Source organism: Excalfactoria chinensis, chromosome Z (assembly GCF_039878825.1).
Source record: "Excalfactoria chinensis isolate bCotChi1 chromosome Z, bCotChi1.hap2, whole genome shotgun sequence".
NCBI classification, from domain to species: Eukaryota; Metazoa; Chordata; class Aves; order Galliformes; family Phasianidae; genus Excalfactoria; species Excalfactoria chinensis.
In genome coordinates, this window is record NC_092857.1 from 24,270,482 (window position 1) to 24,296,258 (window position 25,777).

The window sequence follows — 25,777 nt, forward strand, 5'->3', positions numbered from 1 at the left end:
AAATCCAAAAAATGCAATGAGCCAAAATGCTTACGTGGTTCTGTGTGAAAATCTGCCTAACGTTATAAGTGTCTTATATGTTCAAAGCTGTGGTGCTGAAAGAAGTCAAGATTTGTCCATTTACACAAAGTTTGGTTTCTACAAGCTGTTTTATTTTTTTTTCCCAGAAGATCCAGACTTTATATGAATGTCATGTTTTTGTGTGTGAAACCTATAACAACTGTTTCTGATTACAGCTATGTTTTAGTTGTAATGCATCGCAAAGGAGGCTAATTCTATAAGTATTACAGGACAACCCTCTAAAATGAATATTTTCTTCATAATTCTGCAAGAGGGACAGGTACATATCCTGTTGAAACTTTAAATTTTTCTTTTGAGGTAAATTTCAGATGACATGCCAACATCTTATTGGTGACTATGTTGCATGGTAAGCATCATGGAAAATGTTTTTCTATTCTACAGATACATATGCTTTATTTAATAGGGGCAGAATTTTTGTACCATAAATGAAACAGCTCTGGAGACCTCCCTGATGCATAATCTTTGTCTTCTATTTTCCATTCAGTGTCACTTGAACTATAATTGTCAACACTATAATTGTAACACAAATTATGAGTCTGAAAGAAGAATCAGGAGGTGAAATTTGAGGGCTCTTCTCAAGCAGGAGGATAGATAAAATTATAACTTTTTTTTTTTTCCACTAACCTATTTGCTATTTGTCTGTAAAGAGGCAAGCTTATTTGTTATTATTTTACAGTACATGGACCAGAAAAGCTGGTAGGGGCTGATAAATATAGCTTGGATCCAGTAGTGCATTGGAACTGTCAACCAACAGGTGTTGTTCAGTCTGTAGTTGCAGACATTGATGCCCCTTCACATTTGAACCTGTCACTTGCAGATAAAATGCAATTCATATTTTGACCAATTGTATTCGCAATACTGATTCACTGTAGAGGAAAACACTGTACAACTTTGAGTACAGTTCATGTTCGGCTATCACCAGGCCTAGCAAGACCTATCAAGCACAGGTTTTGATGCTTCTCTGCCAAAGATCTTGATCCAAAGCAGATACTTGCAGTGTGGACTTTGAAGAACTACTTTGCATTGTCATTCCGTTAATTCATTGGCAGCTGTTTTAGTCTTTTCAGAGACTAGGCACCACTAGGGATGTTGGCTGTGTTGCTCTCAGTCGCATGGTTGTGCATACAATCTTCCGTATAGTAAATGGTGACTGTAGCTGGCATGAATCCTTAGTGTTGAGATACTGATTTGTTTTTATTCCTCACAGTTTCAGTACTGCTATTCTGCAGAACTACGGCATGACAATATACTGTATGTTACATAATTATATTGTATGTTACATAATTATAATATTATAATTAGATATTATATGATTACATATAATACACTATTGGGGAAAAAACAGGCATTTTTGATTGAAAGATGAAGGTATTACTTACATACGTATGAAGCCAGTTGTCTGATACAGTGGTGTGCTGCTATGTCAAACTCACTTCTGTGTCTGTATAAGATATATTCTAGTTTCTGTAATATCAATTGAGCAATCCAAGCGTTAGCAAACTCCAGTACAGAAAAATATGTGGGAAAGAAAAAAATTGTATTTTGTGCACAAAGAAGAACATTTTTTAAAAGATTAAAGTACTATAAATGACTTAGTTTGGAATTTACAAACTGTGTGGTGATAGGAAGATATATGAGTTTAGAAGAAATTAGAGCTGTACTTACTGAAAGATAGCAAGGGGACAGGAGGCATGGCTGGACTTTGATTGCATAGTGTTTCAGTTGATTTGTTGCTAAACGAGGGTAAAATTAAGTGTCAGCAGGTACCTTGATGAGAAAGATTGCAATTATCTAAACCTGAGAGGGTGTCAGAATTCGAGTGAGATAGGTAACAGGGTTTTTTTGTTTAAAAAAACCTCCTGGTACCCGAAGTGGCTTATCCAAAACACTAGGTGGCGGCGCTTCCTTTGCAAACTCCCATAATTTCCAATTGAAGCTTTTGATGGTACAGGGGTGTAGTTCTTTCCAGAAGCTGCCAGGGTAAATGTGGATAAACAGAGAACTGTGAAACATAGGCTTGTATGCACTTCAGCCTTCCTTCATGTTTTGCTTTCTGGAAAAATCTGGGGCTCAGTTGTATGAGCTTTTAAGTTCCCATCACTGTCCCATCACTAGGTTTCTGACACGTCCTGGACCACTTTGAAGAGTTAAGGTTAACTCATGTTCTGTGACTTTACATGATAGCTAAGCAGGCTGCTTGTAGGGTATCCACATACCATGAGTAGGTAGAAAATTGGAGTAAAATTGAAACAGTTTTTTGTGTGGTTTTTTTTTTTTCTTTTTTTTTTTTTTTTTTTTTTTTTTCCTATTTCCTTTTTTCAGGCCTCCAAACAGGTGTTAGATGTCATAAGTAGTGACTTGGCAGGTTAGGGACAATATTTTCCCAATTGTTGCTCACACTCACCCCTGTAGGCAATAAGAAATCAAGTCACAGAGAATAAATGAAATTATTCATGTTGGTGAACGTGAAAACTGACATACTGATATTTTAAAGACAGGCATGGAATTGTGTCTAAAAGTTGTGACCATTGCTCAGACTCTAGGCTTGTTTTGTTTAAATCCATGAGGTACTGCAAAACACAAAAGTGTACCAGTAGAGGTTTTAAAATTTTGCAGAAGTTTGTATTTTGGAAGTTTTTAGGCAGAGAGTGTATATGAGATAATATTCATACTGCTGACTTCTCCACTAAATGCTAGCAGGTACACAGTGTGAAAGCATTTGCAACATGTATCTGTCAGAATATATACAGAATTTTGCTTTGGACATTAAAATATTTGCTTAGTTTCTACCAGTGTTGGTATTCAGGTTTCACCCCAGCCTTTAAGTAGAAGAATTGGACATTCACATTCTAGCACTTCTGTAGGGAAGTTTTTAACTGAGAGCAAACTTTAATCTTGATTATATGATAGAAACTTCAAGAGTAATCTTGGTTCAAGAAAGATAGCTCAGTTACTTCAAATCCAAGTCTGAGAGAGAAGTCTGTTCTTAGGCATTGTTCAAAAAAGCAAACTTACTGCTAATTATTTATAATTAGAAACTACAGCAGAAAGCACTTATTTTTTTCTGGAAACAAAATGAGTTTCTAATTAACTTGATTTGTCTCCTGTTCCTTATATTTAATTAACTCCTATTTTACTGTGACTCTTACACTGGAGCTGATAAATCATCATTTCCTGTTGCTTTCCATGCTGAAGTTTTGGTGGAGAGTTCTGTCTTTGTAGACAACATAAAAAAGATCAGTCATTAAAATTCTGCATGTGAACTCCCCCAGTGTAATCGTGTGTGTGTAACAGTCTTGGAATCTTGCACTTAAGGCATTTTATTATTATTGGAATTATGTTCTCCTTACATACTTAATATTTTGTGAAGTAGTTTTTTCATCTTTGTGAGCACCTAGATTAAAGAAATGCTAGACTCAGGAGCTGAGTATGGTCTGTAGTGGTTTTAAGTATCACCTTCCAGTTTTCAGTGAGGTGTTTAACAGAAGTTGTTCTGGAGTAGATAATTATTCCCCAATCTGTGCAGCTGTCTGCGTCAGATCTCTGTTGCTTCATCATCAAATGCAGGAGATTTCAGAGTGAATATTTTTCTGAAAACTCAACTGATGATTGTGGGATGGCATTTGGCTTAGTATGTTCAAGTAGAATCTAGCCATTTCCCGTCAAGTTGACCTGGCTGCAGTGTTTCTCTTCTTATTTTTGTCACTGTTGGAAATGTCCTTATAGTCTTTACCTGTGTGCTCCTTCCGGAGTGCTGGAGAAACAGGAGATGCAAAGTGAAATACAGATGTTTCTGCAAGGATTTTCCCACAGAAAATGCTTTACCATCTAAAAGTTGATCTGCTCTCTTAGTGGCTTTGTAGTATAGCATGCTTTTGGTGGCCTACATCATTTCCTTCTCAAATTTTGTAAGATCTGGTCCTTACCTTGGCGCTTTTGTTCTCAATTTCCCTTTCATTTCATGGTGATGAAATGTTCACTTATTTGGAGATAAGCTGCTTATCAAAGATGGTCTTTTGGTGTTCCTGAGAATACTTTCAAGGTATTACATAAATACAAAATACTGGTATGCAGCAGACGGCAGCATCATACAAACTTAGGATTCAAGCAAGACTCCTCATTTTATGGTAGCAAAAAATATTTGCATGTGCCTTGCAATTTTAGAGAGTAGCTGTAGGATCAGGGTAGCACTGAATGCAGTTTATAGTGTTAGAACTGTATATCTCTCAATGGTAACTGGTGATACAAGAGCAATTTTAAATCACTTCTCGTATAGTTACTTGTACAGTGCTGCTTTCTGTCATTTCCAGGATTGCCAGAATAAATGGTTTAGTAATTTCTGATGTGGTGTTCACTTCAGGTATTGAGGTCAGATGGCCTTTTTGGAAAATGAATTGTAACAAGCCAAGCCATCAGCTCTTGCAGTGCAGCCAATGGGACTGATCCAGGAGCTGTGGAATGCAAAGAAGGAAAGACAGTGCTAATGATACAGATAATATACTGGATTCCTGCACATGGAAATCTGAAAGGAGAGAGTATGGTTCAAGTCTCTAAATATTATGGATCGAATGTCACCAGTTCTTGTCTAAGATAAGAGCCTAACAGCTGATATAAATAGCTTAGTCTCTGAGTCATCAGTTTCCAGTTATGGTACAAAACTAAAACTATAGATTAAATTAATGAAGTTCAGTGTTAATCTACCTGTTCAACAGTCAAAAGCTTAAAATTCCAGTACGGTCAATTTAATACTGTTAGATGACTGCTGAAGCAAGATGCTATTAAGTTAATAAGGCACTGGCACAGTGCCCAGTTTGATTAACAGAATTTCTTCTGACCTGCTGTTTGTTGCTGTGGGGTATATGAGTATGGTATGGCTTGTTTTTGTGTTTCTTTGTTTACAAAGGACAAATAACAAAGGCACTGTTCAGCATGTGTGAAGCTTGAAAGCAAACATGAATTATCAGGGCATCTGCTCAGGCTTTTTAGATGAGTTATATTAGTTACCTCATCCAAGACATTATAAGGCTGAGAACCCTTACACAAGTTATTTCCTGTTGGTATATTTAAAAATAATTGAAAATATTATTTTCATACAACTTCAAAATGAGATATTGATAAGGAATCAATTTAATTTCATACTCAGGTTATATTCATAGAAACACGGAATGCTTAGAGTTGTAAGGGATCTTTAAAGGTCTTCTAGTCCAATTCTGCTGCAGTGAACAGGAACACTCACGGCTCAGTCAGGTTACCCAGAGCCTGATCCAGCTTAGCCTTGAAAGTCTTCAGGGACAAGACATCTAACACATCTCTCAGCAACCTGTTCCAGTGCCTCACCACACTCACTATAAAAGACTTTTTCCTTATATTTAGCATAAATCTCCAACCTCCTTAGGCTTGAAATCGTTTCCTCTTGTTGTGTCACAGATGGTGCTAAAGAATCTGTCCCCTTCTTTCCTGTAGCTACCTTAAGAATGACTGCTGTCAGGTCACCTTGGAGCCTTCTCTTCTCCAAGCTGAACAGCCCCAGCTATTCCAAGTTAAATGATAACTCTGGAAGTATTTCTGTAATATCAGTTGATTCAACATACTATTCTTCTTTTTTCTCTAGCTGAATTAGCCAACTTAATGGACAGAACTTATGAAAGAAAGCTGCCTGTCAGCTCTTTGACGATAGCCCGGGTAAGAAAATAAATTCCAATCATGAAGTGATAGAAATGACAATGCAGTGCTTATGTAATCAAGGGAGCTCAGAGGATATAAATGATAGCACCTCTGATGTGAGCTGTGGGATCATAAATGTCTTGTTATACTGTTAAATTGCTGTATAAAACTGTTTTATTGTTTCCTTGTGCTCATTAGTTAGAACCTGGACTGTTGGGTCTTCAAAGCCGAAATAGAACTTTTTCTCAGCAAGGCTGGGTTTGACTTTATTAGTGGGCTACACTTTTTCATAATATATGTTTCCTCCCTTCCTGTGTTTTCTGTCTTTATTACTGAGACTGTTAATGTCCTCTCCGGTACTTTATAGGAACCCAGGTTTGAAGGGAATGCCATGTGTTAGCACACTGCCTACATTCTGAAACACCACTGTGGTAATGGTGTTCTGGTGCACTAATTGTAATTAGAATCATTAACACTATTATCCGTAGAGTCACAGAACAACTTGTGCAGTTACTGAACGTCCTTGATTTTTTGCTCTGAAACTATCCATAGAGAAAATGGATGTTCTTCTCATTTTTACTACTTAATCAGATTTACTTTGTACCCTCCTCATGTTTCTGCTTTGGGTTGACCTCTGCACTGTATAAGTGACATTTTTAGATTTTCAGACAGCCTCTCTTTTTTATACCTGGATCTCACATAAAATACAGATTTTCTAAAATGAGCATAAAGTACGTAGGCATGCTGTTGCCATACTGAGAGATGAGATCGATATGTACGTATATACAAGAAAAGTTAAGAAACTAACGAACAAGTACCAGTCAGCTTAAACTGTTATTTTTAGCTTATTCTTAGGTTAAAGAGAAGCACTGACCTTCCTAACATGTTGTTTATGTATTCTGAGCTAAAGGCACTGTGTAACTTTACGCTCATGTATAACATACCAGAGTAGAAGATTCACTCTTACCATAGGAGAAAGTCTGATTGAAAACCTTGTTTTTGTAGTTGATAGGACAGGGAATTTTGTGAGGTTTTAAATGGGAGGAAAGTTGCACTTAGCAGCATGGAGGTTGATTTCTTTTTCTTACTGTTATTTGTATGTGTGGTAAAATACAAGATGCCATTGTCCTTCAGAATTTATAGTATGAATGCACAAAAAAGGCAAAGGGAAAAAGAAAGCCTTTTAGAAAGAAAACAAACCAATGTTGAGACTCACTGAAAATAGGTTAAAAAATTAGTAATTGAATGCATGCTCAAGGGATATGTTTTGAGAAAATAGCAAAAAGTAAGCAAAATAGCATGTACTGTGCTGTACGGGGGACATGGCTCTCAGATTGTCTCCATGTATGATATATAGTATTGCTTATAGCTCGGGGAGAGTTGGCTGAGCTTAGAAAGATTTTACTTTCTGCAGCCTAGAAGAAACCTGATTAGGAGCAACTGAAGTCTTGAAGACCTTCATTATTGTCAGATACATAAATGTGCAGAACAAATGTGTTGTGTTTATCCAAGAGATATTTTCTTCTAATGTGCTAGATAAGTGCCTCCTCTTAAGCTTTTATTTCTTATTTTTTAACCAGTTTGTTGACAACATTTCTTCACGAGAGGAAGTGGATCAAGCCGAATATTACCTTTACAAGTAAGTGTCTTTATTTCCAACATGAACTTTCAGGAATACAAGTAAATATCATAAAGTCTTGACCTTTTAAGATCGTGACCCTTTTATGTGCTGTAAAAATACGTGCATCTAATATCTTTCAACTCACACCCAAGGGCCTTTTTGTTAACTTCCCCTTTGTTTTGGCTATTTTCTTTCCAGACCTCTGCCATTGAATTCTGCCAGGCATGTTAGTCTGAGCTTCTGGTCAGCTAAAACTACTTCCAGTGATGATTTAAATTATGGATGTTGGTGTTTTAAAGAATTACATCTGTTTACAGTATTTCCTACTCAAGCTTTTTTGTCTTTCAAGTGATAATTAAAATGGCTATATGCATTGCGTGAGTGCAGGGAAACTAGCTTGAATGAACAGAACTGTAAACTGGATTGCTGTGGTAATGAACTAGACAGCAAGGCTAAGTGGAGCATGGTTTTGTTGCTTTTTTAAAAGAATCTTTGTTCTCTGTGTTGCAGATAAACTACCTTAACCTTATTGCAGGCATTGTTAGGGTTTTCTGCAACTAGTTTTTGTTGCTGCTAGTATCAGATTGAATGCTTGCTAGCTTCAGGTCAATACATCTCAATATTGACTTTGAGAGGGCAGTAAACCTCACTGATCTCTAAAATAGACTAGTAGTTTCATGGATGACTGCATATCTCATGGATAAAGTAACCAATATAATCAAAGTGGATGGGAAAGCATGTTTACAAACAATGCTATGTGGTTGTATGTAAATAACAGTTGCTGTTACTTTAATGAAGAAGTTTATGGTATGGATGCTTTAAATAGACTTGTAGTGGTAAGTGTACGATTTCATGATACTTAAGATCTCTGATCTTCTGGTATTTCTGAGCAGTAACTGAACCTCAGTTCATTGAACCCCCTTTTGCCCAGGGGGGTTATGGAATCTCCTTCTCTGGAGATATTCAAGACCCACCTGGATGCCTACCTGTGCAACCTGGTGTAGGGAACCTGCTTTTGCAGGGGGGTTGGACTCAGTGATCTCTGGAGGTCCCTTCCAACCCCTGCGATTCTGTGATTCTCAGCTTTAACCTGTATACAAAAGAATCCAGTTTGCTATTACAAGTGATACCTTACAATGAAAAAATAAAAGGAGGAAGAATAATCTCTCATAAAAAGTGCAGGTTAGTGAAGCTTCAATTACTTCTGGACCAAATTTCATTTGTCCTTTGAGAAGAAAACAGGAAAATCAAGTTTGCTTAAGACTGCTTTTTTTTTTTTTAAATTGATTTTACAGATGCACCGCTAGTATCTTGTTTTAGCATTCTTGAAGTTCATTACATGAAATGTGCCACAGAGACTCCAGTTCTTGCTGGTTGAGTTGGGGCATCAAGGCAGCCAAGAGGAAAGTTTGGTAGTTTAATTGCTGAGCCTCAAAATGCAGCAGGCAAAATCCTGGTAGTAGAATTAGATGTTCATATGTAATGTATCTTAACAGCTTTTTCTTCCTTCTTGAAAACAAGAACGTGAGAGAGTGGCAAAAACTTAGAAATACCAAAAATTTTTTTTTAGTAACAAGAAGAAAATAGAGTGGCAATCTCTAGCATAAATGTCTTCTTCATGCTGTCTGTGGCTGATTAGTACCTCAGCTTAAAATACAGGTTTTTTTAATCCTTAAGAGCATATTGTAAAGGAGAGGTTTGCAGTTCAAAATAATTGCAGTCATTTATGACTTCTCTAGGCTATAATTCTCCTGCATTTAGTAAGGTTAGTTATGCGTGCATCAAGTATGATCATTTGTAATTGATACGAATTTTGGTAGCTGATAAGGAGAAAATAGAAGGGTACCAATGTGTCAGACTTCTGTACTTGGAATTTTTCTTGTATGTTTCCTTGTAATGTTGCTTGGTTCTGCTGTAAAAATGTTTAATCTTTTGGTGATGTTAGCATCAGTTTTCCAGGAGACTTCATTCCAGCATGTTACATGGAACTATTCTCAAAGCACATTAGCATGCAGGTAGTGAAATACAGGATAAAGAGGTCTGTAATTCATGTGAAAATGTAAAAATCCCAATTATAACATAAGCTTCCCTTTCAAATGAAAATAAGTTTGCTAGCTTCAGGAAATACAAGATGTGGCTGGTACCCACAAGGTCCCTTTTATTATTCTTTACATTTTGTGCTTAGGCTAGAGTTCAGATAAAGGACACATTTATAAAGATATCTGTTGGCAGCTGGGAGGATGTTGTCACGGAGTTCTGCAAAAGTGGCCACACCGTGAGACTTAAGGAGGTGGAAGAGAGGGAGAGTCGAGGAATAGAGAAGCTTTGTCAAGAAATCCTTTTCTAGTTTGTTACTTCCTTAATGAAAAACAGTTCAAAGCACAGTTTTTTGCTCTGTGATGACAGTGAGCTTTCTGTAAAAAGAGAAAAGTGGTATCACTGAAGAAGTTTTTATTGTCTTCCAAAGCATACAAATCCATTGTGATTAAATGGCAGCTATGTTTCCTGGTAAACTGGCTATATGTGCATTTGCCTGAATGTAGCAATGCAAGTTGCCCCCAGCGTCCTGTGTTTTTCCTCTTAACTACTTGCAGAGTGTGAAGGAGAGATTTTAACATCTGTCCTCAGTGTTGCATGTTTCTGGCAGTCTGAGTTGAAGGGTAGTCACTTTCAAAGTCCTTAAAAGTTTGTAAGATGTTTCTGATACGAAAGGGCAAACTGTGCCTGTGGGAGGATTCAGGAGAAGAACAGCGGTGTTTCCATTTTCACTGTGTATTTTTTTTTTTCCTGAAGACAGGCGTGCCAGAGTTTGCAAGCTTTGTAAGTGGGCTTTTCTTCTGTTATGTCAGGCAGGACATAGTTTTGAAAAGTAGTATTTTGGAGTATCACTATAATGTGTTCAAGGCCACAAAGCACAATATACATGTTACATTTAGTCCTGTTTTAACTTCTTGTACATTTATGACAGTGAATATCTAGCCATACTGTCTCCACAGAGGATCTCGAGCTCTCAAAAATAGTTATGTGGAAACTACTAGGCAGCATTGTGGAGCATGTCAGTAAAATGGTAAAGGCATGACATCACCTGCTTTCAGTACTCCTCTTTTTGTTCTCTTCTGAATACCTCCCCACCCTAGCTGTCAGACTTAAAAATCCTTTCATCTCCTAGGATCTCAGTAGAAATACTAATCAGAATGCACTTTCTGCTAGATCAAAGACCTGCAGTTTGCCTTACTTCGTCCTGTCTCATTGAAATGTCACTGTTTCTCACATCAGGGTGGTTTTCAAATGATCAAAACATTAGCATAATGGCAGTTTTATAGTGAGGTAACTTGCTGATTCAGTATATATGTTTTATGCCGAGAATGGTTTTCAATGTGTTTGAAAGCTATTGCAGAAATTTTGCTGAGATTCCTTGAGTGGTTTTTTAATTGCATTGAACTCATGACCTCAACATAGGAAAAAAATACAAATATTGTCTGTGAAGTGCAGATGTTTGTGTATGTGGATGTGCTCTCCAAATTCTTGTATAGTTTCAATGGAATTTTTTACTTTACTTGACTGATACTGGAAGCAGTATTTGACTATAATAAAAAAGTGTTCCTGTATCAAATTATTAGAAGTTCTTATGCATTCCATTATATCTTTCATGGCAGAAAGTGGTATTTTTGAAGCCTAATTGCAGCAATGAAGTGATTTTAGGATAACAGCAGTTTCCATATGTGTGAAAAAGTGCTGAGTCTTTGCAGTGCTACTGTATCAGTTACTCCAATGACTTGTGTAAAGTAACTTTCAGCTGTATTATCTGTATCTGCATATCTGATTTTTAGATGTGAGAGTTCCAGTGTTTGATACTTCAATGGCAATCAGCTGATTTAACATGCTGAAAACATCTAGTTACTCTAAAGTATTGCTTATAATAAAAGATCACAGTGCACCTGCAAAAGAAGTTGTCTCTTGGTATACAGTGTGCATGCTATTCATTCCCACTGATGTGATCACCTGAAGTGATACATCTGCAAAATGTAATGAGGCCCACTAAGCTGTTCCAGCACAAATAGGAAAAGGAGAATAAACATACACAAAACATACAAGATACTTAATTCTTTCTTTGAGTTGTTTTCTTTGTCATAGAGGTGTAACTGACATAGGCTTGGCCCTAGCCCCCTTCACAGTGAGTGTTCAAGAAATGTATATACATATTAGTAATTGAGTTAGAAATGTCTGCCTGCTATTCAAGTCGTGCAGTCATTATGTTTTGAAATGATGGAAGTTTGTGAGGGGAAAAAAAAACTCCATAAGCAGAATGGTATGTTTTACTGATCTGGATGCCTGCCTAACCTGAACAAGGCAAAATAACATAATTTGCAAAAGACCTGAGCTACCCTTTGGCAGCATGGGAGCTGCAATGAAAGGAAGTACTAGAGAGGTTTACTTAATTAGGATGTTCCAGTGTTTTGCGATAAATGATCGACAGAAATACAGATTTTTTTTATTTATTTATTTTTTTCCTCTAATGTGTTTGCACATGGTGGTCAGTATTGGTTGCTGCTTTGTATGAAGAACTGCTGATCACTATCCAGGTAAGTACGGCAGATGGAAGGTTTCTATTCATGTAGACTTCATAGCTCTTCTGGCCCTAGTATTGAGTCATTTCTGCAATATGTGCTTACTCTCCTTCCCACCTTTCAGAGTTTGTCCACTGTTATTGTCTGTCCATAGTTTTATCAGAGTTTGAACCATAGGAAGCTTTGGAGAAAATAACTAGCAGCTATGTTTGGGAAACCAGAGCCAAATTTCAGCAAGCTGAGTCTTGTAGCTGTAGTATTCAAGTTGATGGACTCAGTGCAGATCTGCATGGAAAGTGTGTTAGAACAGTCCATAAAGGTGTAACACTGGAAGGTATTTAGAAGGGTCTCTTCCTGTAACACAAATCTTTTCAGTTGTCTGCTTTTTGTAGCTCATCTGGTCTTTTATAAAGGCCATCCTTCAAGCTTTGCAGAAACAAGATAAAAATTTCAAGACACTTCATAGAAAGAGAGGAAAAAGTTGGAAGACTTCAATTCAGCAGTAATCTTTTTTTTGCTGCATTGTCTAAATTCAAGAGAGATAGGAATTTGGATTTTAAAAGCTCTTCATATTTAAAACCAGGGGAAAGTAAGATTACTGTGTGAAGTGCATTTATGTATTAATATCAGAGGAGAAGAATTCCCAATAATTTTGGAATAAATAGCATGATAAAATTGGTCAGATTGCAACATGGAGATAACTGACTTGGTCTATATATCATCAGTAACATCAACAGTGGGAACGAGTGCACACTCAGCAGGTTTGCAGATGGTACCGTGCTGTGTGATGTGGTTGATGTACCCAATGGACAAGATACCTTCCTGAGAGATCTAGACAGCAGTCTTGCACTTGGGTTGTTGTAAGACCCCACTGTCAGTACAGTCTAGGGGAAGTAAGGTTGGATCACAGCTTTGCCAAAAAGGACGGGAGCTAGTGGTGGGTGGGAAGCTGGAGGTGACCCAGCGCTGTGCCCTCACAGCTCAGAAAGTCAACTGTATTCTGGGCTACATCAAAAGAAGTGTGGCCAGCAGGGCAACGGCAGTGTTCCTGCACCTCTGTTCTGCACTGATGAGGTCTCACCTCGGGTACTACATCATTTGTGGAGTTCTCAGTACAGGAGAGACGTGGACCTGTTGGAGCACATCCAGAGGAGGGCCACAAGAATTATTAAAGGGAAGGAATACCTTGCTTACAAGGGCAGGCTAAGAAAGCTGGAGGTGTTCAGGTTGGAGAAGACAAGGCATTGGGAAGATCCGGTAGCACCCTTTCAGTGTGTAAAGGGAACAGACACTTCATCAGGTTTTGTTGTTACAGGACAAGGGGAAGTTGTTTCAAACTAATAGAGGATATTTAGATTGAATCTGAGGAAGAAATTTTTTACAATAAGGATGGTGAGACACTGGAGCACCTTGTCCAGGGAGGTGGTAGATGCCCCATCTGTGGAGACACCAGCGATGCCCAGTGGATTTGGGTGATTAGGTTTATTGCAAGGGAGTTGGAAGAGGTGGTCTTCAAAGGTCTCTTCCAACTCAAACAATTCTATGATTCTAGATGCATTATGCTCTTAGTACTGGCAGAAAATCTTTCATTACTATTCTCAGAAGAATTTGCATATCATTCAGCAGGCATCTTTCTTGCCAACAGCTCAGAGCATTCTGTATAGTAGATAGTATTGGAAATAGTGTGAAGTATGAGTTGTAAGTCTTTAGATTTTGGCTGAATGTTGTGCTCATTATATGCTGAAGGAGAAAAGGCAGCAGCACTGCGTGAGGGTTTGACAAGTTCTCACAATAAAGCTGATGTTTGCTGTATCAAGGGGCATTCTAAAGTTTGTTTGTTTGTTTGTTTGTTTGTTTTCCTTCATAAGTTCCTGCACCATCAAGAAGCCCATCTGAAGACAGATTGTGCATTATATTTTAGAAATATTGAAAGTCCAGACAGAATCTAGAGAGTTGCTGCCAAAAATGTAAAGAGTGAGCAGTTCATATGAATACAGATGAGCAGAACAGAGTAAGGCCTTTTATATGCTTCAGAATTTAAAACACTAAACACATGCAGAGATTATTCATTGGCTGGCTTTGATGACGAATAATTGTAAAGATACACTTGAGAATTAACCCCATCCAGCTTCTCCTGAAAGGAACTTTAGGTTTGATTATAGCTCCTGAATAGTATTGGCAGCCAGTGCCAGACAGTAGGTCCAAACCTGTGTGAACTGAACAATTGTTTCTTTTGAATTCCTCTTGTTATAACTTTAAGTAGAATTAGGTAGTAAAGCAATCTTTTACAAGTAAGTGGAGTATTACCACTATGGTTATAAAATATTGAAGTTTTATTCGGCTTACAACTGTATACAAAACCGTGATGATCCCTTTGTTGGGAAGTGCTGACGTGGTGGTTATTGTACTTGTCAACCTGAATCATTCCTTTAAAGTGCAAATATTTATTGGTTGATTGATAGAAATCTAAACAGAAAAAAATAACAATGAAATACAGCATTAAAAATAGTCTCGATGTGCTATGGACCAGAATTGTTTTACTACAGGGATATTAATTTGAATTAGAACTATTTGAAATGTTGAATTTGTTTTCACTGTAAATCTACAAGCAAGAAACATGAATTCAAATAAAAGATTTTAATAAAATTTTATAATATTTTTTTTTTTTATCTTTTGAAGGGAAGCCATATTGTTGTTTTCTGATAACTCTTGAAGCTATTTTGATTTTGTTTGGAATTATTGTACTAAATTTGGAACTGTTTCTTTACTGACCGAGAAGAGCACTGTATTTTTACTTATCAGGTTAATAGGTATTCATTTGCAGGATAAAATTTCATCATTGATAATCTTTTAAAAAGAAAGAAGTGTTTACCAGAGTGCTGTTTTTATTTATTTAGATAATTTTCTTAAGAAATAAATTTGAATAAAAGTATCACATTTCTGCAAATGTACACATTTTAATGATTATATAAACATTAATTAAATTAGATGTAATATGGAAAGCATCCGAATATCTTTTGCATTTAATACTTCCTTATCAATAGAGGAAGTCTTGTTTCTATTTGGTGAAATGAGCAGATATGAGCAGATACTATTTGTATGTATTTTTATTATTTGTCTTTATTCATCTTTTTACTAGAACAGTGAAGCATTGTTTCTTGCTGCTTTCATTCACAAATTACTCATTGTCAAGATGAACTAAACAACATTTTTATCAGCTTTCACTTACTGAGTCTCACTGCTTAAGTCCACGAGTGGTGTAAGCAGCAGTGAAGGTAACTATTCAAATGAAAATGAAAAGGTCAAGACATTTTAACTTCATCTTTCTGCATGAGCAATGTATGAAATAGTGAAGAAAGCTAAGGAAAGTAGCACATTTATCCTTTGGGAAATATATAGTTTTGTGCCACTGTAAGTAGGGAAAATCCTAACCACATTCAAAGTCTCAATTTTAAAACTTAGAAATGAGTGAAAATTCAGAAGTTTTCCAAATCAGGTGAAGCATTTCTTGCAAATGTTAATGGCTGTGAATGCCTTACTGTGTTCATTAGTAAATGAGAGAGTGAAAGAAATTTAGAAGTTATTGTTACCATTAGTGATGTTTTTCTCTCAAATGAATTAGGCTGTTTATGGCTTAGGTGAAATGTATAAGCAGCTGTGGAGGAACTTCTGAGATAAGAACAAGTGTTTTATTAGAAGTTAGTTTTTAAAACCAAGGGATTTTGACTTTGTAAATTTTATTCTGGAGAAATTTAAACTAACTAGAAGCCAGAGATGAAATCTAGATAGAAAGTAGTGTTGGCTCTCTAGTGTCCTGATAATGGGTATCAGAGTTGTGTAGCTTATCAAAGCTGTTAAAATATATGTTGGATTGAATGTTCATGTTATTAAGCTGGTCCTCTTACCTGAGTTTACACAGGATTTTCTGTTTTGTTTTTCTCTTACTTTAACTAACAGAAGTGCTTGTAAGAGGTGGAACTGGCGATCCATTAAGTGTTTGAAATAGCCAGATTACAGTAGATTAGCATGGAAAGGGATTTATTTATTTGTCTTTTTCTTTTTTCTTTCCTTGCAATATTTCAGTCCTTGAAGAAAAATTCTCCAGCAGTGTCATGTGAGTGCTGATAACAAACATACAGGCTGTTTGATGACATTGTTGATTTCATACCAACTCTTGCAGGATGTGAGGAAGCAGAGATGAAGCCAAAACATCTCTCACATGTTCTGTTGCATGAGATTTCCCCTCTGCACCGTATTTCTTAAAAAGACTTCAGTGCTGTTGAATGGTGACAAATCATATGCAGGTTTTGTGGTGTCAACTGATGGAGAGAAGGACAAAGGCACTATAATCTTTTTTCTTGCATTATGTCACAGTTGAAATAGAAGGTTTGCATGCACTTTTCAATGGGAGCTTCCCTTCTGTTTAGTTCAGTACAAGGAAAAAACCCACGTGATCTGAATTTTAAATGAGTCATTGTATACAAGCTTGTTAGATTCCAAATAGCATTCAAGATTAACATGCTCTGGTCAAGCATCTTATTAGACTTCCCAGTGGTAAAAAAAAAGAGCGTTCTGTGCTTTCCTGGTAAAAGCAGAGACAGTTGGATTAATCCAAAAGAATATGTATTGTGTTGTGCTCTGTCAACTTCTGCATGTCAACTGTCAATTTCTGCATGTTGTGGCACAGTATGTAGCAACCGACAGTAGAAGTGATGCAGGTTCTGGAATGTAAATGCTTTTAGAAATTGGAAGAATGTTGAAAGGACCTTGGTAAAGGTTGGAGTAGTGCTTCACACACTTAATATGGTCTTACTTGTTCTGTTACATGTAATCATGGACAAAATGACTGTAACAAAATCACTTGTCAGGGAGATACCTATTTTTTTCTTTAGCACACAGTAGTTGGGAGTATGACTGTTTTAATTTACCTAAATGGGTGTTTGTGCTTTGGTAGGTCTGAAGATGTTTGTTGAACAGTCAGTGACTAAGCTGTTTTGAAAATTACCTGATTATATCCATAGGGTTGTAGATTTCTTATTGGCCACAGTAATGAAGAATTTTGACATGCTAACTTAATGTTGCTTGATTCTGATGATTTTTTTTTTTTTTTTTTTTTTTTTTTTTTTTTTTTTTTTTTCCTTTCATCTTACTCAGAATGTCCAAAATGTGCCGGGGGGTTAAAAAAAAAAAAAAAAAAAAGTAGATACATTTATCCATCTTGCATTGCTGCTTACCTCTGGATCATGTACATTCCTGCCTATGAAAAATTATTTTATTTCCTGAGGGAAAAGAAGCTTGTGTTGCAAACAGACCTGCAGAACAGTTCTGTGCTGTAATTGAATAGAGGCAAACAATGAATAATCAAAGGTCATAGTTTAACATTTTCTAGGGGTGATTTCTGAGGTCGTCTCTCTCTCTCTCTCTCTCTCTCTTTGTGCAAATTTCTGAATGTAAAATGCCTACTATCCAAGTGAAAAAACAGAAAATTCAGTGTCTACTTTAAAAAAAAAAAAAAAGCTTCTTTAATAGTGAGCTATTTTTAAAGCTTCATGCTCCAGGTAATATATCTGTACTGTCTGCTGGAATTGCTGGAATGAGGCCTGTTGTATTTTCAGTGTGTCTGTGTACCAAGGACTCCCATCACTCTGCTCAGCTACCTTTAATTTTCCTTCTGGCAGGGTTCTGGCTACCCTGGTTTACATCTCTGTCCTTTACTCGGTAAATCTTCAGTTCACAGACAGAACAATCCCTTATGTACTCTTTTTTTTTTTTTTTTTTTGAGGGGGGGAGTGGCTGGTGTGGCAGGGATGTTAACACTTAAATAGAAGTCCTAAGCCCTCGTATCAGTTTGTTTTACCTCCTTATTATCATATGCCTTACCTTACTTGCTAAAACTCTGGCATGTCCCCAGGCTTTTTCAGCTGTCTGTTTCCCATTTGCTATGCTAGCTTGAAAGCTTGAAGAGCTATCTTAAAAATGATGTTGGTCACTTCAATAATAGCTGCACGTGTGCTCTCTTGCCAGCATTTATTTTCCATTTTCATCCATTAGCAAGTCTTTTGGTGCACTGTGATACATATTATTGAAATGTGATAGAGCTGTGGTCCTTGCCTCCCAACTTCAGTCATGTTCATGATCCCTGTGCATATGTTGTGTGCTGGGCACCCAGCTGACTGAGGCTTAGATGAACAGTTTGTATCTTTGGACTAGGTAGGGATGTGTCCCAGAATGTAGTTCAAGGAATGTTTACAGTGTCAGTGATGAAAGCATTCTTTGGTATGTCTTCAGCACTGGAGGATATACAGAAGAGCAAGTGGTAGAAAATACTGTTCTATCAGCTGTAAATGTAGATACACCAAACACAAATTCTCTTCCTGAAAAATGAACAGGGATTTTATTTTTTAGTTTTTGGTCATTACTATGCAGCTTGACAAGCTGAAAGTGCATGGATTGGGTTAATGGCTTTGCAAGCAGGTTTACATCTTTCTGAGTAATATCTTTTTCCAAGATTGGGTGTGTGTCTAAAGCTGTCTTTAATCTCAGAGTCTACTTTTTGGTCAACCTCTTCAAATGACATTTGTCCAGTTCTGATCTCTCCTCTTTTACTGCTGTTTTCATTTTACAAAGGAGAAAATTACCCCTTCTTAAGCCTAACTGGGCAAACTGAAGGAAAAGAAGGGTACGTACAGGCAATGGAAACAAGGAAGCGTCACCTGGAAAGAACATGAGGATACTGTCCGCACATGCAGAGATGGGATTGGGAAAGCCAAGGTACTGATGGAACTGAACTTGGTGATTGATGTTAAAACAAGAAGAAGGAATTCTGCAGGTACACAGGTTAGAAGAGACAGGCCAATGAGAACATACCCTCTCTGCTAAATAAGAAAGGAAAACTGGCTACAACAACTACGGAGAAGACTGAAGTACTCTGTGAGTTCTTTGCCTCAGTCTTAATGGGCAGCCAGGATACTTGCATCTCTGAACTTCACAACAACTCTGCATCCAAACTGCTAGGTGGGAACTGGGGGAACAAACTCTAACCCACTGTAATGGCAGAGCAAATCTGAGACCAACTTTTGAGAATGTGTACATGTCTGTACATATGTACATGTTTATGGGACTGGATGACATGCATCCCAAGGTCGTACAGAGCTGAGCTTCTATGGTGACTGTGGTTACATATGATGGTTATTTTCCATTATATAAAAAAATCGTGTCTGTCAGGTAAAGTCCCCAGAGACTGGAAAAAAAGAAATGTCATTCCCATTTATAAGAAATGGAGGAAAGAGAACGGGAGGAACTACAGGACAGTAATTCTCACTTCTGTGTCTGGGAAGATCATGGAATGGGTCTTCCTGGAAGACATCTTAAGGCACATTAGCAGATGATCTGAGACAGCCAGCATGACTCCATCAGTGTAAGGTTATGCCTGGCCAATATGGTCGTCTTCTGTGATGGAGTGATGGCATCGGTGGACAAAGGGAAGGCAGTGATATTATCTACCTGGATGTCTGCAAGACCTTTGACATGGTCCCCTACCACATTTTTATCTCTAAATTGGAGAGAAATGGATTTGAAGAGTAGAGTATTTAGCAGATAAGGAACTGGTTGCATGGTTGCAGCCAGACTGTTTTGGCTGAGCTCAGAGCCTGATAGAACTGGATGCTTATAAATGTCTATTTAGATTCTGAATACAGGATCCGAGTGGGCCACTGCAACATGACAGATCGGGAGAGTGTAGGTTGGTTTTCCTAACAGGCTGGTAGTAGTGGATTTTATTTGGAACCATTGGTCTTTGCTGCGTTCCCCTTCCAAAAGGGAAAGCTCCACAACATAGGTTGTTGTATTTTGAAATCCTTTGCTTCACAGGCTAGTTCAGTGTGCATCTTGTACCTCCACCCACATAGAGGAGCATTTGTCCTATAGCAGGTGCAGTACTTGTGGTGAAGAACCTACTGTTTCTACAGGTAACAGGCATGGTAGAGCAGCATTTTTGTGATTGCTTGAGTCAGATTCACTCTGTTTATCCTTACTTTGCATACTGTTTGATGTGCTTGACATCATATACAGTGAAATAAAGGACATTCCTGTGCCACTGGGCTTTGAAGAAGTTAAATACCCTTACTATTCCCTAATATTTTTGTATGTAGAAGGTTTTAGACCTGCAATCAATATGTAGTAAGCATTAGCTCTTTGGTAAGAAATAACTTGCCGTCCAATTGCAAAGTTGATTTCATGAGTCTCAAATTAGAAACAGGCTTTCACAGATGTTTCATTTTGAAAAAGTATACCTAGTTGATAACTTGTATACTGTCTTTCAGGCATGTGGAGAGTTAGTTGAAGTAATGACTGGTAAAACTGAGCTGGTAAAACTGTAGCAAACTGAACAGCGCTTTATTCCATTTCTTACAGCTATTGCATTAAGAAGTTTTCAGGTAGATGAGCAATAATTCCAACAGAACTAAGTTTCTGTTGAGCTCTAATACAGCAGATTTTAGTATGACACGGTTAAATTGCTGAGATTTCCAAAGTAATAGATCTACTGTGTTTTAGAGTTCTTAATCTATATTTTTCTATGCCAAGATACCAGGAGAAGATATAAGTAATGCAAGTGTTAGCTTTCTTTAAATTAGATTTCATTATAGTTGCATGGGGACAAGGCAAAGCACTAGAGAGTATCTAATCAGAATCACTATAGCAACAGCTCACCCCATCATTCTCTGTTTTCCTCTGCCTGTGATACTTTCTTCTCAACCACTAGATTATCAATGGAATTTATATTCAAAACAAGATTTTTAACTGTAAAAGCCCAAGAATATTTTAATCAGAAATATATCTTAGAAGTGATACCCTTTATTGTCAGCAGTTCGAGGAAAAGTTCTTCATTTTTTATTGTCTTTACTATTAAAAAAAGATTTTCCAGTTTCTTAACTCTTTAAATGAATTTCAGATTTGCGATGAAAGTAGTATGGGTTCTTTACAAGCTGAAGGAGAAATTCTTGCTGGTTTTTCCCTGGAAGACTGGTAGAGATGGAGGGTTATGAGCCCATAATCACCAGAGACCTTCTATTATCCTGAGAGAGAAAAAATAGGAATGCTGTATTGAAGCATCTTATTGTTTTATTTCTTTCATTGCAGCTGTGTCTCTAAGCAACAGGAAGTAAATTTTGAATGCTGTTCACTTCCTTCTTCTCTCTTGGTCATAAAGAAAAAAAAGGAGATGATCTTTTCGTCATCTTCAGCAGGAAACTGGCATGGCTTAGCAAGGACCTGATGGTCAGACTGAGAGAAGAAAAGGACATGTACAGGCAGCAGAAGTAAGGGCCCGTGTTTGGCAAAAAATGGCAGTGACAGTGCCTTCTAATGGGAATACAATCACTATAGGGCTATAGCGTGTAACAAAGAATAAAAACTGTCTTACCCCCTTCTAATAACCGCTGACAGCTGAATTACCTTCACCTGTGCCCCTGCAGCTGACCCGTCACTTGCCTCAGATGGTTAATCAGAGGTTCAGGCTGTGATTAACAGTTTCCCATGCAGATACTGAGGTTGATAAAGATGTCTGAAAGAGTTTTTCCCCCCTGCTTTAGAAGGATTCATGACTGCTTCTTGTGGTGGGTGCATTGTTACTGCAGTTGTTACCTTGACAGTCAGCAGAGGGGAGTACAGTAAGTAATTCAGGTATGTTTCAGAGCCAGGGATCTCAGTCAGTAGCTTCAGTCTTTGCTGTAGGCTCTGGATCTGTTGCTTTCACCCTTTTGAATGGTTCTTCTCTAAATATATATGCAAGTAGAGCCTTTCTTTTGTGCTGCAGAAAGCTTCTCCTCCATTCAAACATTTTAATGAAATTTATAACATATGACTAGGGTTTGTGACTATTTGATTTTTTCTCTTTTTAGTATGTTAATGTTGTTCACTGTTGTTTACTTACAAGAGTGCCTTAAATCTATTAAGAGGAAGATTATTTTTTAGTGATGTACTGCTGGAGATTGATAACAATAGGTAGGAGTGCCTTTTCTGTTGGAAATTTAACTTGCCATTTCATTAAGCAACTCTGAAAACTCACTGTCAGAAAAAGTAGTTGGGTTGGTAAAAGAAGCAAAAAAACATGTAGTTGATTGCTGTGCATGATAGACAGTGTTAAAAAGACTGCAAAGCAGAGCTTTCTTTGCAGAAAGGTTGTTTTGTGTAATGACATAAATAGGTGTGTTGACACTACTGAGAGTTGAATTCAGTCCCTTTGGTTGTTAGGAAAGGTTGGTTACCAGAACAAGGTCTTGAAAAAGCCTAAGGGACATAAAGTAGTATGTACTGCCACTAAAAACATCTCACTTCCCTGCTCATGTGGTTTACCAAGTGCAAAGGTTAAGAAAAAAATGATACTGTAGCATCAGAATAAGCAGAAATAAAAGGTAAATGTGTATAGCTGGTGGAAGCAAGACTACATGTTGCTAACATTCTTGGAAGTCTCCTGTTCAGACTTAATCTTAGAACGTGCTTCTGTACCATCACTTCTCACAGTCTGAAATGAGTCTGTTTTGAGGTTGCATTCATCAGTAGTGTTAGAGCTCTGTGTATCTCCTGAATAAAAAATACTATGCAAGAAATGTGCATTCATAAGTAGGTAGAGGGAGCTTAATTTAGAGGAATTAATTTTCTAGTTGAAGCAATCAAGTCTGTAGACAGTCAATAAAAATTGAAACAAATAATGAACCTGGGCTTTTTTTAGGGAGTTTGCATGCTGCTTCCTGTATAAGAATACAAAGCATTAGACTATCCTCTATTATAGCTGACTTGTCAGCTTTTTTTTTAACCTCTCTTCTTACTTCTTTTGTTAGAAGGCATCCATATGCTTTCTGTAAATATATAGACATCATCAGCTAAAAATAAATTTACTGCGTATACTATTTGATGTTTTTTCTTTCACCACCTAAGTGTTCCCTCTGCTTTTACTTGAGTTAGCAGTTAACTTATGAGGTGTTTCCAATAGGATTTATATGATTATATGTGAAATTTTTGAAATGATGTATGCAAAGAAAGGTTTCAGCCCAGAAACAGGCAGAAAAGAAATAGAGAAGTAATTTCTTTCATGTATGGAAGGAAATTACAATCAGTAAAGATTTTTTCTTTGACGCTGACATGTGAGCTTCTGGTGCAATTTAAAATGCAGAGGATTTTCCCAGGGCCCACGGCTTGAAATCACAGACAAAGGGAGACTTTTGGGTGATGTTTCCTTAGCCTTGCAGTTTCCAAGCTAAGCCTGCATGGAATCTGTTTGATCATTATGTGCTGTAGCTTAAAAAACGTGCCTGTGAAGTAAAAACCACGGCATTGCCAAGGAACTTCACAGCCCCGTATGACTTGTGTAAAATGTGAAGTTTCTTTGGAATCATAACTCTAAGTGCCTTCTCCTGTCTTGGAGATATTTCTTAGGATGTTTTTTGTTGTTGTTGTTGTTTGTTTGTTTTTGTTTTTTGTTTTTTGTTTTTTTTTTTTTTTTAAATTTGAAGTCTCCTTACATTTTACTTTCAGACTTATTAGAATTTTAAGGGGATGAGAAGAAATTCGGCACTCTTCCATTTAAAGCAAATGAACATGTAAACTTCTGCTTCTCCCTAATTCTTAAATAAGAGAGATCTGAAAACTGGATGGGACAGATTTACTTTGGTCCCAAGGTGGTCTCCTTCTTAGGAGCAGAACCTACTAGTATACTAACAGTATATGAAACTTAGGGGTTTTAACTCTGAGGAAAGCAGATTAATGCATTTCAGTGATCTATATTAGAAATAATGAGAGAATGAAGAGTACTTAGTGTCCTTTTGTTTCAATTTCTGTACTCGCAATATGGCAGAAGACAGTTTAAGAATCTCTAACACATAAGAAAGCATTATCGTACAGGGGATTTTAGTTAGGGAAGTGGTTTTATATGAGGGCTGCTGCAGAAGTAATGGCTCCTATGCTGACTGACAGTGTTACAGATGGCTGCTCCTTGGATGGCAGTAGAGGTTGAACCTTCCCTGCAATATTCTGTTACATGTTGCTCTGTGACAGATGGCAGCAGAGGGTCAGTCTGACAAAATGGCTTCTGATGTAGAGGTGTGTATGAAGAAAAGATGTGCCGCTGAATTTCTCCATGTGGAAAAAAATGTCACCCACTGCTGTTTCTAAAGACCAAACAGTGGATATGAGTTCATTGAGGCAGAGGATGGAGTGTTTCAGCAGTGGCAATAGCGGCAGTGGGTCACCTCTGCTGGTGCAGATTTTTGATGAGTTCAGCATGTAGGCTCTTGTTCATCAGTGGTGAAAATGCATAGCTAAGGGAGATGCCTATGTTGAAAAACAAGCATTTTGTAGCTGAGAATTTGCTTTGTCAAACAGTGTTCTGTGCTCTTGCATCGATTGTAGTTTCCATGAAAACAAAAAGAAAGTATTGATTTTGGAGCAACTGACATATATGGAAATTAAAAATCAGCACAGCAAAATACAGGTAAAGTTTAGAAAGTCTGTAAGAAATCTGGAGGTCTAAGTGATCATACTGTTGTGTGCACAGTAAGTGTAAGTCATATCAAAATACTTCCTTATTAGGTCAGACATATTAGACAAATAAAAGCTCTGTTATATTTCACAGATGGGAGAAAAAAAGACGTTATGAATTGCGCAAGGACAGCCTCTGGCAGTACCAACAGTTGAGTACACCCTCAGGGAAGCCATAAAGTACAAAAAGGAGTCAGTTTAGCAAAGAATCTGCTGAGCTAGCTTTCCCTCCATACCGTAGAGCTGTTCCTGATAGTATAATCAGCTGCAGCAGCTACCCTGTAACCCAGCGGATTTTCCTTCACAATCTTCCTCATTTGTGGCTGCCCCAAAACAACAAGCTTTTGCAGCAGATGTGGGGGAAAGGATGCGGTGTGGGACCCCAGTGCTTCTCTTTCATTATTGCTATATCATGTCTCTTGAAAATGAGAGGTTTCTGAAAGTAGCACTAGACTGTATCACCACTTGATGGCACCAAATAAATCTGAAAGACCATTTAAAAGAAAGAAAGAAGGATGATGTGGGGCATTTCTGTGTTGTGGGAGAATGCCAATGTTTGCTGGGTTAGTAAAGTACTTCATAAGACATTCTCAGCATCTGATAAACTTTGCCATTGTTCAGTTTCTTTAACACAGCATGAGCACTTCAGCACTGCTGTAAATAATTAGCAGTGGGGCCTTGTGCAGGGAATTTCTAAACTAGGAATGCATTCTTAACCTAATAGGTCAGTTTGTGAGCAAGAGAAAGTGTGCACTTGCTTGGTTATAAATATTCTGGTTGCCTTGTACTGTGTATTCGTAGTATCTCTTCTACATAATAGTTATTATTACACAATAAAAAGTGCAGTTTTTGTGAAAATGAAGTTTCTGTACTGGATTACTTGAGCAATTTTTGAAAATAAGGGGAATCCTAGCAGCACTGCATCATGTGCTATTAAATTTGCAGTGATTTTGATATTTCAGTAACTGCTTGTATTACAGATACTATACTTCCCATTATCTGTGGGGCAAGATGTTGTCAGTGATGAGGAGGATCACCATATTGATTCTTCATCTGTTCACATGAAAGTGTAATAACAGTGAGCTCCCCTAATAATGTTATGGATGTTTCTCCTTGCCTTTTCTGAATGAATTATAATAGCCTCGTTCTTCCCAGGTTTTTATTAGTTCTCAGAAAAATGACTTCCAGTAGCAGACATCTGCAAGATAACCTCCTGGTCTATCCATTAGACACACAGCAAGCAATTGCTAGAGGCTTCCTTTATTTAATTCACTCTGAATCCTCTGCTTTCTGTAGTTTCAACTTCCTT

General features: G+C 37.4%; 1 protein-coding gene across 3 annotated transcripts in view; it reads left to right on the forward strand.

The window, feature by feature from the left end:
* MRPS27 (mitochondrial ribosomal protein S27) overlaps positions 1 to 25,777 on the forward strand; it is a 46,154-nt gene that overhangs the window by 902 nt on the left and 19,475 nt on the right. For all 3 annotated transcript variants that reach the window (XM_072360291.1, XM_072360290.1, XM_072360292.1), the window contains exons 3-4: positions 5,693 to 5,763; positions 7,326 to 7,384. In XM_072360291.1, the coding sequence (XP_072216392.1) occupies positions 5,693 to 5,763; positions 7,326 to 7,384 (130 nt within the window). The remainder of the gene's footprint in view (positions 1 to 5,692; positions 5,764 to 7,325; positions 7,385 to 25,777) is intronic.